The sequence below is a fragment of the Gobio gobio genome (genome assembly GCF_949357685.1).
Source record: "Gobio gobio genome assembly, chromosome: 4".
NCBI lineage: Eukaryota > Metazoa > Chordata > Actinopteri > Cypriniformes > Gobionidae > Gobio > Gobio gobio.
Window position 1 is genome coordinate 49,601,416 of NC_137100.1, and position 15,407 is coordinate 49,616,822.

The 15,407-nt window shown below is 39.5% G+C and overlaps 1 protein-coding gene across 1 annotated transcript in view; it reads left to right on the plus strand.

Annotated features, from left to right (window-relative positions):
- The window catches only part of LOC307124509 (connector enhancer of kinase suppressor of ras 2), a gene marked incomplete at its 5' end in the record, with an annotated part of 61,123 nt that extends 45,942 nt beyond the window's left edge, over nucleotides 1-15,181 (plus strand). Inside the window, 9 exons of the mRNA XM_079813743.1 lie at nucleotides 6,257-6,305; nucleotides 7,026-7,074; nucleotides 7,190-7,362; nucleotides 7,736-7,809; nucleotides 8,024-8,095; nucleotides 8,175-8,245; nucleotides 8,421-8,503; nucleotides 10,608-11,312; nucleotides 13,605-15,181. Coding sequence (XP_079669869.1) covers nucleotides 6,257-6,305; nucleotides 7,026-7,074; nucleotides 7,190-7,362; nucleotides 7,736-7,809; nucleotides 8,024-8,095; nucleotides 8,175-8,245; nucleotides 8,421-8,503; nucleotides 10,608-11,312; nucleotides 13,605-13,826 — 1,498 coding nt within the window. The 3' untranslated portion in view covers nucleotides 13,827-15,181. The remainder of the gene's footprint in view (nucleotides 1-6,256; nucleotides 6,306-7,025; nucleotides 7,075-7,189; nucleotides 7,363-7,735; nucleotides 7,810-8,023; nucleotides 8,096-8,174; nucleotides 8,246-8,420; nucleotides 8,504-10,607; nucleotides 11,313-13,604) is intronic.
- Nucleotides 15,182-15,407: the final 226 nt, after the last annotated feature.

Genomic DNA, 15,407 nt, shown 5'->3' on the forward strand with positions numbered 1-15,407 from the left:
TGATTTTGCTTAGAAAGCCTTTCTTTAATGTGAATTTCGTTTTGTATAAATTGCATCTTAATTTTTATCAACGTTTAATCAGATAATTGCCTGGACTTTCAGGTGTGAAAACGCCCTAAGAGTCTGGGTACAACCCTTTTGGACCGCGCTGACCATTTTTTCTGTCGTTAAACTAGCAAAATGGATTCGGACACGTCCTAACTGCACTTGTGCCGTGTGCTGTAGACCATGTGCTTAGATCATTAAAATAGGGCCCTTAGTGTTTAATCTACAAAGGGTGTTTGTGTCACAGTTCTATGAGAGAGGACTCAAATGCAGGAATGAGTGATCAAGGGTTTATTGACAAAGAGCTGACAAGACAAGAAATGGTGAGGTGAACACGGTCCAAACAGTAGGCGGATTAGGAGCACAATCACAGGCAAGAAGAGCAGCCACTATAACAAGCTCCAGAAAGTGGTAGACTGGAGAGCAGTTCTGACAGCAGCATAAGACCAGAGGATACCAGGAATCTTAAGGCCCGGGTATATTTCAGCCCAAATTTTGTGACCGCGCGGACGGTCCGCGTGCAACAGCGCATGCGCCAGCAGTACAGAAGAGTCCACTAGGTGGCAATAAACACAGTATTGAGCACAGTGTTCAGCCGTCGAAGAAGAGTGTGCAAAGACCGGTTTAAAAACAACACGCTTGGAAAAAAAAGAGAGAATTGTTGATTCTTCAGTGTTTCTTCCAAACTATGTAGCAATGGTGGATGCACTACAGTTCTTCTCCGATCATGCCCAGCGAATGTCCCGTTGATGACAGGACTCAGTGCTGCCCTCCGATGTCTGGTGGAGCATAGACACTTTTTTACGGCGCATGTGTCGAACGCGATCCTCCGCGCGCATCCGTTGTGTAGTATACTTTGAAAGACGTGCGGACAGGGCTGCGCGCGTGACGCGTCCGGGCGCGGTAAGTGAAGTATACCCGGGCCTTTAGGGTAATGCAGTCAGGTCTTATCAGCCCACATGGAAAGAACCTATATGAGGATATATGCGCATATATGAAACCTATATGCAGTTTATATGCACATATATGATAATATACATGCCGCATACACTCACCTAACGGATTATTAGGAACACCTGTTTAATTTCTCAATAATGCAATTATCTAATCAACCAATCACATGGCAGTTGCTTCAATGCATTTAGGGGTGTGGTCTTGGTCAAGACAATCTCCTGAACTCCAAACTGAATGTTAGAATGGGAAAGAAAGGGCATTTAAGCAATTTTGAGCGTGGCATGGTTGTTGGTGCCAGACGGGCCGGTCTGAGTATTTCACAATCTGCTCAGTTACTGGGATTTTCACGCACAACCATTTCTAGGGTTTACAAAGAATGGTGTGAAAAGGGAAAAACATCCAGTATTCGGCAGTCCTGTGGGCGAAAATGCCTTGTTGATGCTAGAGGTCAGAGGAGAATGGGCCGACTGATTCAAGCTGATAGAAGAGCAACTTTGACTGAAATAACCATTCCGTTACAACCGAGGTATGCAGCAAAGCATTTGTGAAGCCACAACACGCACAACCTTGAGGCGGATGGGCTACAACAGCAGAAGACCCCACCGGGTATCACTCATCTCTACTACAAATAGGAAAAAGAGGCTACAATTTGCACGAGCTCACCAAAATTGGACAGTTGAAGACTGGAAAAATGTTGCCTGGTCTGATGAGTCTCGATTTCTGTTGAGACATTCAGATGGTAGAGTCAGAATTTGGCGTAAACAGAATGAGAACATGGATCCATCATGCCTTGTTACCACTGTGCAGGCTGGTGGTGGTGGTGTAATGGTGTGGGGGATGTTTTCTTGGCACACTTTAGGCCCCTTTGTGCCAATTGGGCATCGTTGAAATGCCACGGCCTACCTGAGCATTGTATCTGACCATGTCCATCCCTTTATGACCACCATGTACCCATCCTCTGATGGCTACTTCCAGCAGGATAATGCACCATGTCACAAAGCTCGAATCATTTCAAATTGGTTTCTTGAACATGACAATGAGTTCACTGTACTAAAATGGCCCCCACAGTCACCAGATCCCAACCCAATAGAGCATCTTTGGGATGTGGTGGAACGGGAGCTTCGTGCCCTGGATGTGCATCCCACAAATCTCCATCAACTGCAAGATGCTATCCTATCAATATGGGCCAACATTTCTAAAGAATGCTTTCAGCACCTTGTTGAATCAATGCCACGTAGAATTAAGGCAGTTCTGAAGGCGAAAGGGGGTCAAACACAGTATTAGTATGGTGTTCCTAATAATCCTTTAGGTGAGTGTAGATTATTTCCATGAGGGAGGAAACTCACCAAGCTTGCAGCTAGGCCAGGAGAGCAAGCTGCCAGGGAAGCTCTACTTGCAGGACAGGAACTAGAGACACAGAAAACAAGACGAGACCAAAAGGCAGCACAAACACTTAGCAATACTAGCATAACAGCAGACATCGGTACAATGTATAACGAACCAGCAACACATGAGGGAAAAAACACACTTAATAAAGGGAGCTGAAAACATGAGGAACAGGTAAATGCATTCAGACAAACAAGGAGCAGAGAACATGATGAAAGGTGAACACACTCAGACAAACAAGGAGCAGAGAACATGGGCCGTTTCTCAATACCAAGTACGCAAACTTCTGACTTGCTTCCTTGGTAGTTCAGACTTGCAAGTTCGACTCGGGAGAACGAACTCCAGAGAACGGGAGGAATCGTCATCAATCGTCAATGGTGAAACGTCATCAGTTGCTGCCCAAGTACTGTTCCAATTCAAAGTTCACATCTAGCCAAGTACAGTTCAAATCCCCGGATGTGTCCTTGATCCGCCCCTTTTATCGAGGATGCATCGAGAGGAGACTTGTGGACTTCAGACAGACCGGTATCCCAGAATGCATCTCGCACCAACAAGCAAACGTCAATAGCGGACGAGAAACCCCTCGTAATTTAAAAATACTACTGTTAATGTTTCACAAAATGTAGTTTTAAGACTTTTTCAGGCGAGAATGTACTTGTTTAAAGCTCAAATCTGTGGTTTATTTATAAAGAGAGCGGCTTTTTGAAAATTTGATCTGGTGTTTTCGGAGTTGTGAGATCCAGTCGATCAGCGGCGCTCAGCGGGCGCTCTCACCGCCAAGAGCAGCCTAAACACGGCTAGTCCTTCTGACGTCTGATGTCTTCAGATATAATTTGTCTTCTAAGGGCCGATCTTTGGTCTCATGGATCTATAATTTGTTCCCTGGCAAATCGTTTTGACTGAGGGCAAAGTGAAGTTTCATAACTTTATATTTTTAGGTTATTAAACACATAAACTGACATTTAACAAAAATAGACTGGGTTGTGTTTTATGTCATAATTAATTTTATTACAGTGATAATCACACTTGTCTGAACCACATATCAATATTTTTTTTAATGAAAATGAAAAGAGGCAGAGTGGTGTTTTATCATATATTTCGTTTTATTGTAGCCTAAAATATACATATATACAATGAATAACACTATCAAGAACGCTGCTGTTCCATTAGCAGAGTACCGGACTATTGTCCTCCCGTCCTCAGGAGTTGGTTCTCCGGAGTTGAACTTGTGAGCCTGAATTAACTACCACGGACGCAAGTCAGAAGTTCGCGTAGGCCTACTTGGTATAGAGAATCGTATATTTAAGGCTACAATAAAACGAAATATGTCATAAAACACCACTTCCTCTTTTCATTTTTTTTTTTTACAAAAAAATCTTAAACATATTACACAAATGTCGTTCAGGCAGCTACATTGATTATCTTATATATTTATAAAAAAACGAAGTATAAAACACAACCCTGCCTCTTTTCGTTTAGATTAAAAAAAATAATAGGCCTATATTAAACATTAATATGTGGTTTAGGTAAGGTGACCAGATTTCTGAAATGGAAACCGGGGACATTTCCTATTTGAGTGGTCAAAATATCACTAAAATCTAATTTGTTATTATCTTTTAATTAAAAAACGGGACAATATATTTTTTTAATGTTTTTGTTTGTTTATTTGTGGTTGTTGTGGGTTATTAACATTAATAATTATTATGATTTAGTTTGATTAATAGGATTTTTATGTGGATTTAATACAATTCAACGCACCCCCCCCCCCCCAAAAAAAAAAACAGTTAATAGTTGCCATTGTAAATAACAAGCAGTTCAAAACAATATTATAACATGACTTAACAAAAACACATTACAAAAATAAAACATAAATATGATCAATAAAACTATTTAACAAATATTTTAACATTTGATAATTGTATTTAATATTTTAATTTTCACAAGTTTATACTACTATATAAGTAATAAATAAAAAAAAACTTTTTTTTACTTCAAATGTTTTATTAGGCTTGTGCTTCAAAATAACTACTATCTATTATCTACTATTACTATCCTAAATTGGTCTTGTTTTGCATGTTAGGCTTATTTTAAGCAGAAAAGATGTGTATTCTGGATGTGTTGCAAGTGACAAAAGAATGCCGCACCTCGTTGAGGCTCTGTTATAAAGCACATGCAAACAGTATTACTTTAATTGATGATAATGTCGCTCTGCTCTCGGTTACGCTCTTAGTAGAGGATCGCGCACAACCCAGTTTATCATGCGGGGGTGTGGTGGGGTATTACTGATCGTTGCGTCCGTTGGTGCGAGATGCATTCTGGGATACCGGTCTGTCTGAAGTCTCCTCTCGATGCATCCTCGATAAAAGGGGCGGATCAAGGACACATCCGGGGATTTGAACTGTATTTGTCTATGGCTAGATGTGAACTTTGAATTGGAACAGTACTTGGGCAGCGACTGATGACGTTTCACAAGTCCACGAGAACACAGTCCATGAGAGTCCACGAGAACACACACCGTCGGTGTGTGAATGAGTGTATGAATGGGTGAATGTGAGGCAAATGTAAAGCGCTTTGGATGGCCGTAGGTCTGTTAAAAGCGCTATATAAATGCAGTCCAAGTACAGACAAGAACGCATATTGAGAAACGGGGAAAGGGTGAGCAGTCACTCAGACAAGGAACTGGTGAGCACACAATTAGTTAATTAACGAGGACTAGACAAGGACTAAACAAGTGGGTGTGGTAACAGGAAACAAGGAGGCAGGACACAAGGAGCACATGGCAAACACAAACCAAGACAGAGCCATGTGTTCAAGCACAACACAAACAAAGACACATTAAACAATGACAAAACAGACAGAGCTGTCAGAGGAGAACCCTGACAGTTTGTGTGTGTGTGTGTGTGGGGTTCTGATAAAACCTATGTTATGGGGACAAAATGTGGATGGCAATATACGAAATCCTTGTCCGTGTGGGGACATTTTTTGGTCCTCATGAGGAAAACAGCTTATAAATCATATAAAGTGATGTTTTTTGAAAATGTAAAAATGCAGAAAGTTTTCTGTGATGGGTAGGTTTAGGGTTAGGGGAATATACAGTTTGTACAGTATAAAACTCATTATGTCTATGGAATGTCCTCATAAAACATGAACACACAATGTGTGTATGTGTGTGTCTGTGTATAGGTTTCACTTGTGTGGTCCAAAAATGTCCTTACTGTTCAAAAATATCCTCACTAATGTAGTGAAACCTGTTGAACAGCAACTAATGAACTGGACCTCACTAGTTAAAAAGACTTTAGGCCAAATCTTGTAAAACTTTGTGTAATTATATATATATATATATATATATATATATATATATATATATATATATATATATATATATATATATATATATTTTTTTTTTTTTTTTAATATATATATATATATACATATATATATATATATATATATATATATATATATATATATATATATACATATACATATATATATATATATACATATATATATATATATATATATATATATATATATATATATATATATATATATATATATACATATATATATATACATACATATATAAATATACATATATATATATACATATATACATATATATATATATATATATTGTGTGTGTGTGTTTAAGGGTGTGTATGTGTCTGAGGGTGTGTATGTGTTTTTGAGGGTGTGCAGGAGTATGAGCTGCTGTTTCAGCTAGAATCAGTTATGAAGTCAACCACAAACACCAGCATCCTGTCCATTACCTATCTATATTTGAGTATATTACTCTTTTTTGTTGTTGTTGCTGCAGATGGAATCATAAATTACTGTTGTCTCATTCGTTCTCTTTCTCTCTCTGCAGATATGCCAGTTCAGGACTTGACCGACAAGCAGGGGCATCAATGAGGAAGGTAAACGCAACTATGCAAACACCACTTTGACGCTTAAAAACAGTCAAGAGATCGCAAAACTAATCCATATGAATCGAGCGGTTTGGCCCAAAATATTCTGAAGAGACACTTTATTTGATGAACAGATTGAATTTAGGCTTTATTTTCCACTTATAAACATTCATCAACTCACTCATCAGTTGTGGTACTATATTGCAATGTTTTTGTTTTAATATCAGATAAAATATTGGCAAGTTTAAATCAGGGCACTTTGCAGTCATTAGTATTTAACTATTATTTAAAATTTAAAATAAACTTTAATTTATTTGCAATATTTAGATGTAAAGAGCGAGCATGTTTATCTGTTATAGTATTTAACAATTAACCATTCATTTCTTATATAGAAACAATTAAATCCAGCACACTATCCCAACTTTTAAAAAGTATCACAATTTATTCAGCAACATTTCAGTCCCATGACCTTCAGCAAGCATTTACCAGGTCTGAAACATTGCTAAATAAATTGTGATACTTTTTAAAAGTTGGGATAGTGTGCAGGATTTATTTGTTTCTATATTAAGTTTTGGCAATAAGCTTCGCCCCTATCAATATCTACAGTGTGCAAGGTTAATTGTTTATTGATAATGATTTTTATAGAAATCCTCACGACTTTGGTCTGTGAGAATGTCGCTCTTCTGGAAGTTCTATATTTCTTAAATGATCTTTCTCTCCTCTCTCTAGTCTGTACATTATGCCTCTCTGAGGACCAAGCCCAAGAAGAAAAGCAAAGGTATGATGATGAGATCCTGGGTTTACTCTGAGCGCTTTTTGTATTACAGTGTGCTTGTATTATCCCAATGTTATTCTGTCATATGTGGTTGTCATTTAATATGCTGTGTGTTTAGGTTCCCTCAGTAGTGCCAGCAGAAGGCGTATTGCCTGCAAAGATCTGGGTCATGGCGACTGTGAAGGCTGGCTATGGAAAAAGAAAGACGCCACCGGCTACTTCACGCAGAAATGGAAGAAGTATTGGTTCGTTCTCAAAGACTCCAACCTGTACTGGTACACCAACCAGAATGTACGCAAACAAACACAATTCCCTTCCCTCGAGTGGTGAAGTCTGTTGGTTATATGTGTGTGTGTGTGTGTGTAATGTCCTTCTTTTATGATCCATTTCCATATTTGGCATCACTGAAAAACCTCATCAGCCAGTTAATCTCTACTATTATTACCAGTTACACAATTATCAGCACTTTCAGTACTCGCTGCTTTCCTTGATGGCCAAGTCACAGGCTCACAATGCTGGTGTGATGTTTTGTTTTCTTGTCCACCAGAATAAAATGTGCATCATATGTTCTCAGTTTCAGAGATGCTGATGTTTGCATTTATGCTAACACCTGCATATTTATGATGCAGAAATGATTTCTCTTGTTCTTTATTTGTTTGCTCAGGATGAGAAAGCAGAGGGTTTCATCAGTTTGCCAGAGTTTCGGATAGACAGAGCGATCGAGTGCAGGAGAAAACAGTGAGTGTTAGAAGACAACAATAATCACTCTTTCTCTCTGTTGTCTTGGGTTTGCTGGTTTTTGGGCGGCTCTGTGTTTGAAGCCCATCGGCTAGCGGAATCTGGGTCACTGCAGAACTGCTGATCTCTCTTTTACAAACACACACACAGTAATTGATTGTAAACTAGATATTTGTGTCTGAACATCTCTTTTTCTCTGCCTTTTTTGTTTCAGTGCCTTTAAAGCATGTCATCCCAAAATTAAGAGTTTCTTTTTCGCTACAGATCATTTAGAGGAGATGAACAGGTAAGTGATTTCAGAGCCCCTTCAGACTTCAGCTCCCCTTCCTTTTATTTTCTTCTCACATCTATGGTTCCTGTTTCAGGTGGATGAATCGTTTAGGCTTGGCTGCGATTGGCTACACGCCTGATGATCCGGTACCGCGTCCTGATGAAGGTGAGATCACATCCTGTGATGATATCATAAGCCCATAGTGCTGTGATCTCACTGACTTCACTAGTTTCACTCCATTCCACGAATGACTCTACTTAAAGCAGTTGAAAAGCCTAGTCTGAGTATCATAAACTATGTTGTCACGTACATGTGATTCTGATGTAATATTTCTGTTTAGATTACTGGAGTGAGAGTGACCAGGATGAGGTTGATGGGTCTATGACACTCAAACAGGAATCCACTTACCACCACAACCCCTCTGTGAGTATAAACACACGTCTATGAACACACACACATATATAATATATATACAGCCAAAAACTCTCTTTGATTTTCTTTAGCACAGACACACCATCATACTGGTGTGTTTAAACCTCAAATCATGAACCAGTGACATCAGAGGTCAGGAGTCAGGATAATGTCTCAAACAAGTTCTTTTTTTTTTTCAATTTAAAGTGCATAACAAAACTACATGCTACAAAAATAGATTTGTTTCCATTACAATCAACAAATCTTAACGCAAGCACCCAGTGAAGCACTTCATTCATATTCCTATTCACTCCACTTTTTTCCTTGTCTCTCTGAAAAGAAATATTATATATATATATATATATATATATTAGGGGTGTAACGATACCCTCATGTCACGATTCGATACATATCACAATACTGAACTCACAATACAATATTATTGTGATACTCAACGACATATGGTAAAAGGTTAACAAAAAATGTACTGTTGATTAAAATGCTAAATTTGGTATTACATTGGGGTGGAAATGAATAGGCTTTTGCTGCGTCCCAATTCGCATACTATCCGTACTAAATAGAATTCGAAAAAACAATTAGCATGTCCCAAATTGTAGTATGTTGAAAAGAGTTTTCCAAAGATTCCCGGATGGTCTACTATTTGCGGTCAGAATTCAAAGTGCAGATCGATGCGCACTCTAACGGCTGATATTGCCCACAACCCATTGCAAGATGGACAAGGATTCGATTCGAACTACAAACGCGGATAAAAAGTGTTAAAAAAACTACAAACATGGCGGTTATGCGAGTCCGACGGTTAAGTAGAGAGGGTTAGATAAAGGGGTTTGAGTGAGCAATTATCAGTATTTAACCAGATGAAAAGATATTTATTCAATATTATCCACATTATAATTCACCTGCAGCAGCATTGTGAAATTTGTAATGATACGTTTGGTCATTAACTTTTAAATGCATCATTAAACTGCAAACACATGAGAGGAGTCTCTGCATCATGGCAGATCAACGTGCTACTACATTTCTCTCCGATACGATAGGAAATTAAATTGCATGTGGAGGATTTGAACTGTGACGAAGATTGACAGGGCAGTGACGGGATGCACGAAACTAAGCAACAGAGTCCGTTATAGATGACGAAGTAGTATGTCCCAAAGCTTGCATACTCTTCTGCTACACACTCAAAAGTATGTACTTTTTCTTCACTAAAAGACTTTTAGGTCGTAGTATAAGTAGGTGAATTGGGACACAGCATTGGACTTGCTGCTAACCCAATGCAGAGGACAATGGTGACACCAGAATAAAAATATGCATGATTCTGAAGCTGAAAATAGAGAATTATTTTAGACATATATGCTTGCACTCTGTCACAGACTAGATATATTTCAAATAATGTATGCCACTTTTTACTGGTAACAGAAGACATTTGGCAATATCAGGACCCACAAATATTCCCCCATTGCATTATTATACATTATATTTAACATTATATATAGTAGTTATGTAGTACTGACACTAAAACTCTGTAAACTTAAATTTTTTCTTACACAGTAATTTTCATTTTGGGTGAACTATACACAATGTATAGTATATTGTCACTATCCATTCATAGTGTTGCATTTTTTATTGTGATATATTGTTACATAATATATTGTTACACCCCTAATATACATATCGCCTTGGTGAGAATTAGGCATTAGAGACTTATTACAAAACATTTTAAAAATCCTACCGACCCCAAACTTTTAAACAGAAGCGTACATTATATTGAATCTAGCGCATGATGCCATAGAGATGATAAATTACATTACTTTAGATGAGAAAATGAGTTGCAAACAAAGACTGATTCAACATGTTTGAATTTTGGCAATATATGAAGTAACATAGTCAGTTATGTCTTTTTTTTTTTGGCTCACGGTACTGGAAACATGGGCCGGTTCTGAGAGAGGTTTGCTGAGCACCCGGCCTTCACACCAACACCATAATGGTGGAAAACGTGCAGCAAACTAACTCTGTTGCTCTCTCTGACTATCGTCTTTAACCTCTAGCTCTCTCACTGACAGATGACAATGATAATGAGCAGTCATTCTGTTGTCCCCAGGGAACTTCGTCCAGTCCATTTCCTGAGCGTCATTTTTCCAGCGGCTCCACATTCTCGCATTCCTCTGCCGAAGAGTCCCATTCTTCTTGCCGATCCTCCCATCGAGAACGCCGCTCGTGGCAGGACCTGATTGAAACCCCCTTGACCAGCACAGGTCTACACTACCTGCAGACTGCAGAAGAGGAGGAGCCGTCCCTGCTGTCACCTGACCAGCATCGGCAGGCCACGCTCCCCGCCCAGCACCGGCGTCCTATGGAACGCGATGGGCCATTTCCATTGACGGACAGCGAGGAGTCCCGGCCCCGCCATCACACTCACAAGCAGCGCAGCCAGAGCCTTCCACGCCACCGTGACACACACGGAGGACACTCGCACCGCAGTGCTCGTACACACACTCACGCGCACACGCACGGCACTCTGAGGCCAAGAACTCATCTCCATGAGGAAGAGGAGGAGGAGGAAGAGGAGGAAAAGCAAGTGAGGAAAGCCAGCAGCAGGAGGCCTGAGAGCGAAGAGAATGTGTCTGACGGCACGGACGGCCTGAAGGAGTTGTACCGATCGCTGGAGCAGGCCAGTCTCTCGGCTATCGGCCAGCAGAGGCCTTCCACCAAACAAGAGTTCAGACGCTCCTTCATCAAACGCAGCAATGACCCCGCCACAAATGATCGACTGCACCGCATACGGGTTCTCCGCTCTACGCTGAAGGTATGAAAACACAGGAAGCGATGGAACCTTTTCACACTTCAGGGTTTGGAACATGGAAGTAAACCCTACATAACAGTGTAGTCAATAGTTGTATCCCTTAAAACTCATCTTTGATCACCAAAAAAACGATTTTTGTTATTTGTGCCTTAAAATAGCTTGAATCTAACTCTACACCCTAGCTTCATTTAGTATACACGGAACCATGAATATGCAAATGATCCCCGCCTCCACTCACTCACACCGGTTCAGAATACCCGATCCACTCGGTCAACTTTACTGTAGTAAACAATGGCAAGTGGAAATACTGGTTTAATTTAGCCATATATGATTGAACCAGAAAGAGTTTTTAAAAGAAATGTCTTATGCTCACCATGGCTGCATTTATTTGATCAATAATACAGTAAACAGTAATATTATGAAATATTATTACAATTTAAAATAAATTTGTTCTACCTTTAAAATTGTATTTATTCCTGTGATGACAAGGCTGAATTTTCAGCATAATTTCTCCAGTCTTCAGTCACATGATCTTTCAGAAATCATTCTAATATGCTGATTTGTTGCTTAAGAAGCATTTTTTATGATTATCAATGTTGTAAAAAGTGCTGATTATTCAGATTTATTATTTAAAAAATAAAAAGTTCAAAAGAACAGAATTTATTTGAAATAGAAACCTGTTTAACAATATAAATGTCTGTCACTTTTGATCAAATCTTACTGATCCCAAACTTTTGAATGGCAGTGTACATTACAAATTTGAATAATTGATATATTAAAGCAGCACTAGGTAACTTTTCAACCTTCATAATATATTTTCAAGACTCTTGTGATGATACATCGACTTACAATAGGTTGAATGACACGTCTGCCATAGCCTGACGGGGTCTGTATCGTTTTTAATCGTACTTTTAAACTTCGGGTTTCGAGTAGTAACCCGAGAACAAAAAGAACTACAAAATTCGACTGCTTTACGGCATATACGTCACTTCCACCACCACCCCCACTTCCTTCAATTCGGACGTGCGAGCCCGAGCCCAACTATCGTTTGTTTGCCGGATGTTATAGTCATGGCCGTAGCAGCACAGAAAAATAAGAAAGCAAAGGTTTTGTCGGAGGAAAGCAAAAAGAGGAAACGCGAAAGTGATTGGATTAAAGGGAGGACCAGGATCAACATTGGGCAGCGTTTGCTCGTTGCCGTGAGCTGGAGGAGGAGGGGCTACATTCTTGCAAGTAAATACATAAGACGTACAAAATCATATTTTAGGATACCAAACACGTCTGTGATATTTGTTTATTTGTCTTGCCTCAAGCTATAATGCAAATCGATTTTTCAAATTTGCAGATTCATCTATGGTAGCTTGATATTATAATATTGACGATGTATGGTTATTACCTACCACTCAAACATTGAACTGAAGTATCATATAGATTCCGTAAAACGGTAACCAATAGACTATGCTACTATAATGACGCTGGCTTGTAAACGTGAGCATCGCGATCATTTGGCGTTTGAAAAAAATAAAACCCATGAAATTATATTCATATGACATGCTGAAACATATGCCACTGTACCTGGGATGAAGACATTTCCCACGCGACGCAAGCAGAACACCTGCATGTGAACTCCATAGACATGTGAACTCCTCCTGCAGTGTTCAGGGCTATCATAGTTGTCATGTCAACAAATGCACGTGCGATGCATCCACTGATGTAAGATGACAAGAGTTTACGACAGTAGTAGAGGACAATACTGTTTCCCAACTGTATCGGGACCCCGAGAGCAAAAACTACCTAGTGCTGCTTTAAAAAAAAAAAAAGTGCTGTGTCATCACAGTCTGTGAATCTTTGTAAATAAATCTAGAGGAATCTAATGGACAATTCTAGAGGATCTTCATAAACATTTAACAAGTAAGACAAGGACATTGTCGGCTGCTATCTTGCAAGGGTGCAGGAACTTATGTAAAGAGGACAAGTTATATCAGCTTAGCTTATATAACAATTTTTTTCTGAAAGCCAAACCAATTACACTTGTTGCTAATTCCCTGCTAGGTGATATTTGTTAACCTCTTATGCTTCATAAAGCATATTTTAAACTTTTTGGTAACTTGAAAAATGTCAAACTCTTCAGCCAATCAAATGCTTTTTGTACAAAGAATGAATATCTGAGTATCTTGTGTTCTGAATCATCTATTTTCCACCTCTCTTTCTCTCTCTCTCTCTCTCTCTCTCTCTCTCTCTCTCTCTCTCTCTCTTTCTCTCTCTCTCTCTCTCTCTATTCCCCTTCACCTACAGGCAAAGGAGGGCGACTTGGCGATAATCAGTCAAGTGCTAGACGATCCTTGTTTGACCTCGAGGAAGTTTCGTGAATGGAAGCAACGTAACCACGAGCTCTTCCTGGATATCTGTGAGTTCAGCTCCGCCCCATTGGAACCGCCCAGCGACTCCAACGACCTTTCACCTCTCTCGCCAACGCTGATGATGCACACTCACTCTTTCATAGAAACGCACGTGTGAAACACACTGTCACGCACCCGCATGACTAACAAACAGTCACATGCTGAAAAAACAGACGCAAAGGTATATGAATAACCTGAGTTGTGTGTTTCAAACCCACACACACACACACACACACTTTGAAAAACACTGTGGATCCAGACTGTCTTCACTTTTTCCTTGACGGATGACCTGATACTGCCCTCTTCCCGAACGCGAGTGACACCAGATTGAACCAATACACTGTAAGATCAATGTCAAAGAAGTGACCCAGCCTCCAGAACTACTGCAGACAGACACGCAGGCACTGACAACAGATGGTGACTCGAACTGCTCGTCGTGGAAGCGAAAGTGTTACCTGCACATCTACGGCTCATTGCAAACTCTGTACAATATATTTCATCACGGCCACAATTTGAGACGAATTGAAGAAAGGCCCCGCGAGGTGCCCGCTGCATGCCTGAAGAATCATCTTTTCAGATTAATTGACCACCAGTTGAACAAACTAGGACCGAAAATTAAAACGAATCTCTTATTTTTGTCTCCGATTGGAGTGAAAAAAAATCTTTTTTTATATCTTCTGAAGATTTTGTTTATTTATTTGTTTGATTTTTTTTTTCCTTCCCTCGGAATGCTGCAGGAAGAGCACTCATGTAGCCATGGGCAACAGGCTTCACTCTGTTACCAAGCAACACCGCCCTACTGTGTTACTCTATACAACTCTCAAAGCAAGCAAGAGTGTTGGAAAGTGTGTGTGTGTATGTGCGTATGTGTGTGTGCGCGCTTGTATTAGAGAGACAAGAGAAAGAAAACGAGTCGAATGGATGCAGAAGAGTCTCTTTTTGAGAGTTTGATGACATTTGCGTTCGCATATGGGAAAAGATGAACTCCTGGCAGGTAGTAACGTGTTTAATTTGGCTTCTTTAGAATATTTATATTATAGCTAAACTCATGCATGGTTTAAAAGTATTACTATATGCTATCAGGCCAGAGAACAGTCTGTATATAAGAACATATTATTTGCATAGCTGCATCCTCTGTTTAAAACTGTGAATTGTACTCGTGAATGCAATCTTTTGACTCTGCCAAGGCAGAACCTTTCTACTCTCTATTTTTTTCTACAAAAAAGATGACAAAAGATGAAAAGCTTTGCTTCTCTGATGTTATGACTGTTTTTGCTTGTTTCCGGGTCTTTGCTGGTCATTACCTCTGAGCTATGGGCTACATTCAGGTTGTTCGTTTCTGTTTGCTAATGTACGTGTCCCTTAGACAGACTCCACTAGCCTAAAGCCAACGTTTTATTCCCTTTCGCAATTCTGGACGTCAGTGGCTCAGGATTCTAGAATTGGATAAATGGTAAAATGGGAGAGAATTTGAGGTTCAAATACAAAAAAAATCAATTGGTTCATTCCCGGCTGTGGAGTGCAAAACATACCCCTACTAAATGTTTGTGTGTGTGTGTGTGTGTGTGTGTGTGTTCTCATTTTGTCCACATTAAAAAGTCATCAAGACACATTGGTTTTTACCACAGCCCTGCATATGTGCTCAGTGTTACTGTTATGTTTGATTGTCACTTTTTAGAATCTCGTGGGATGTATTTTA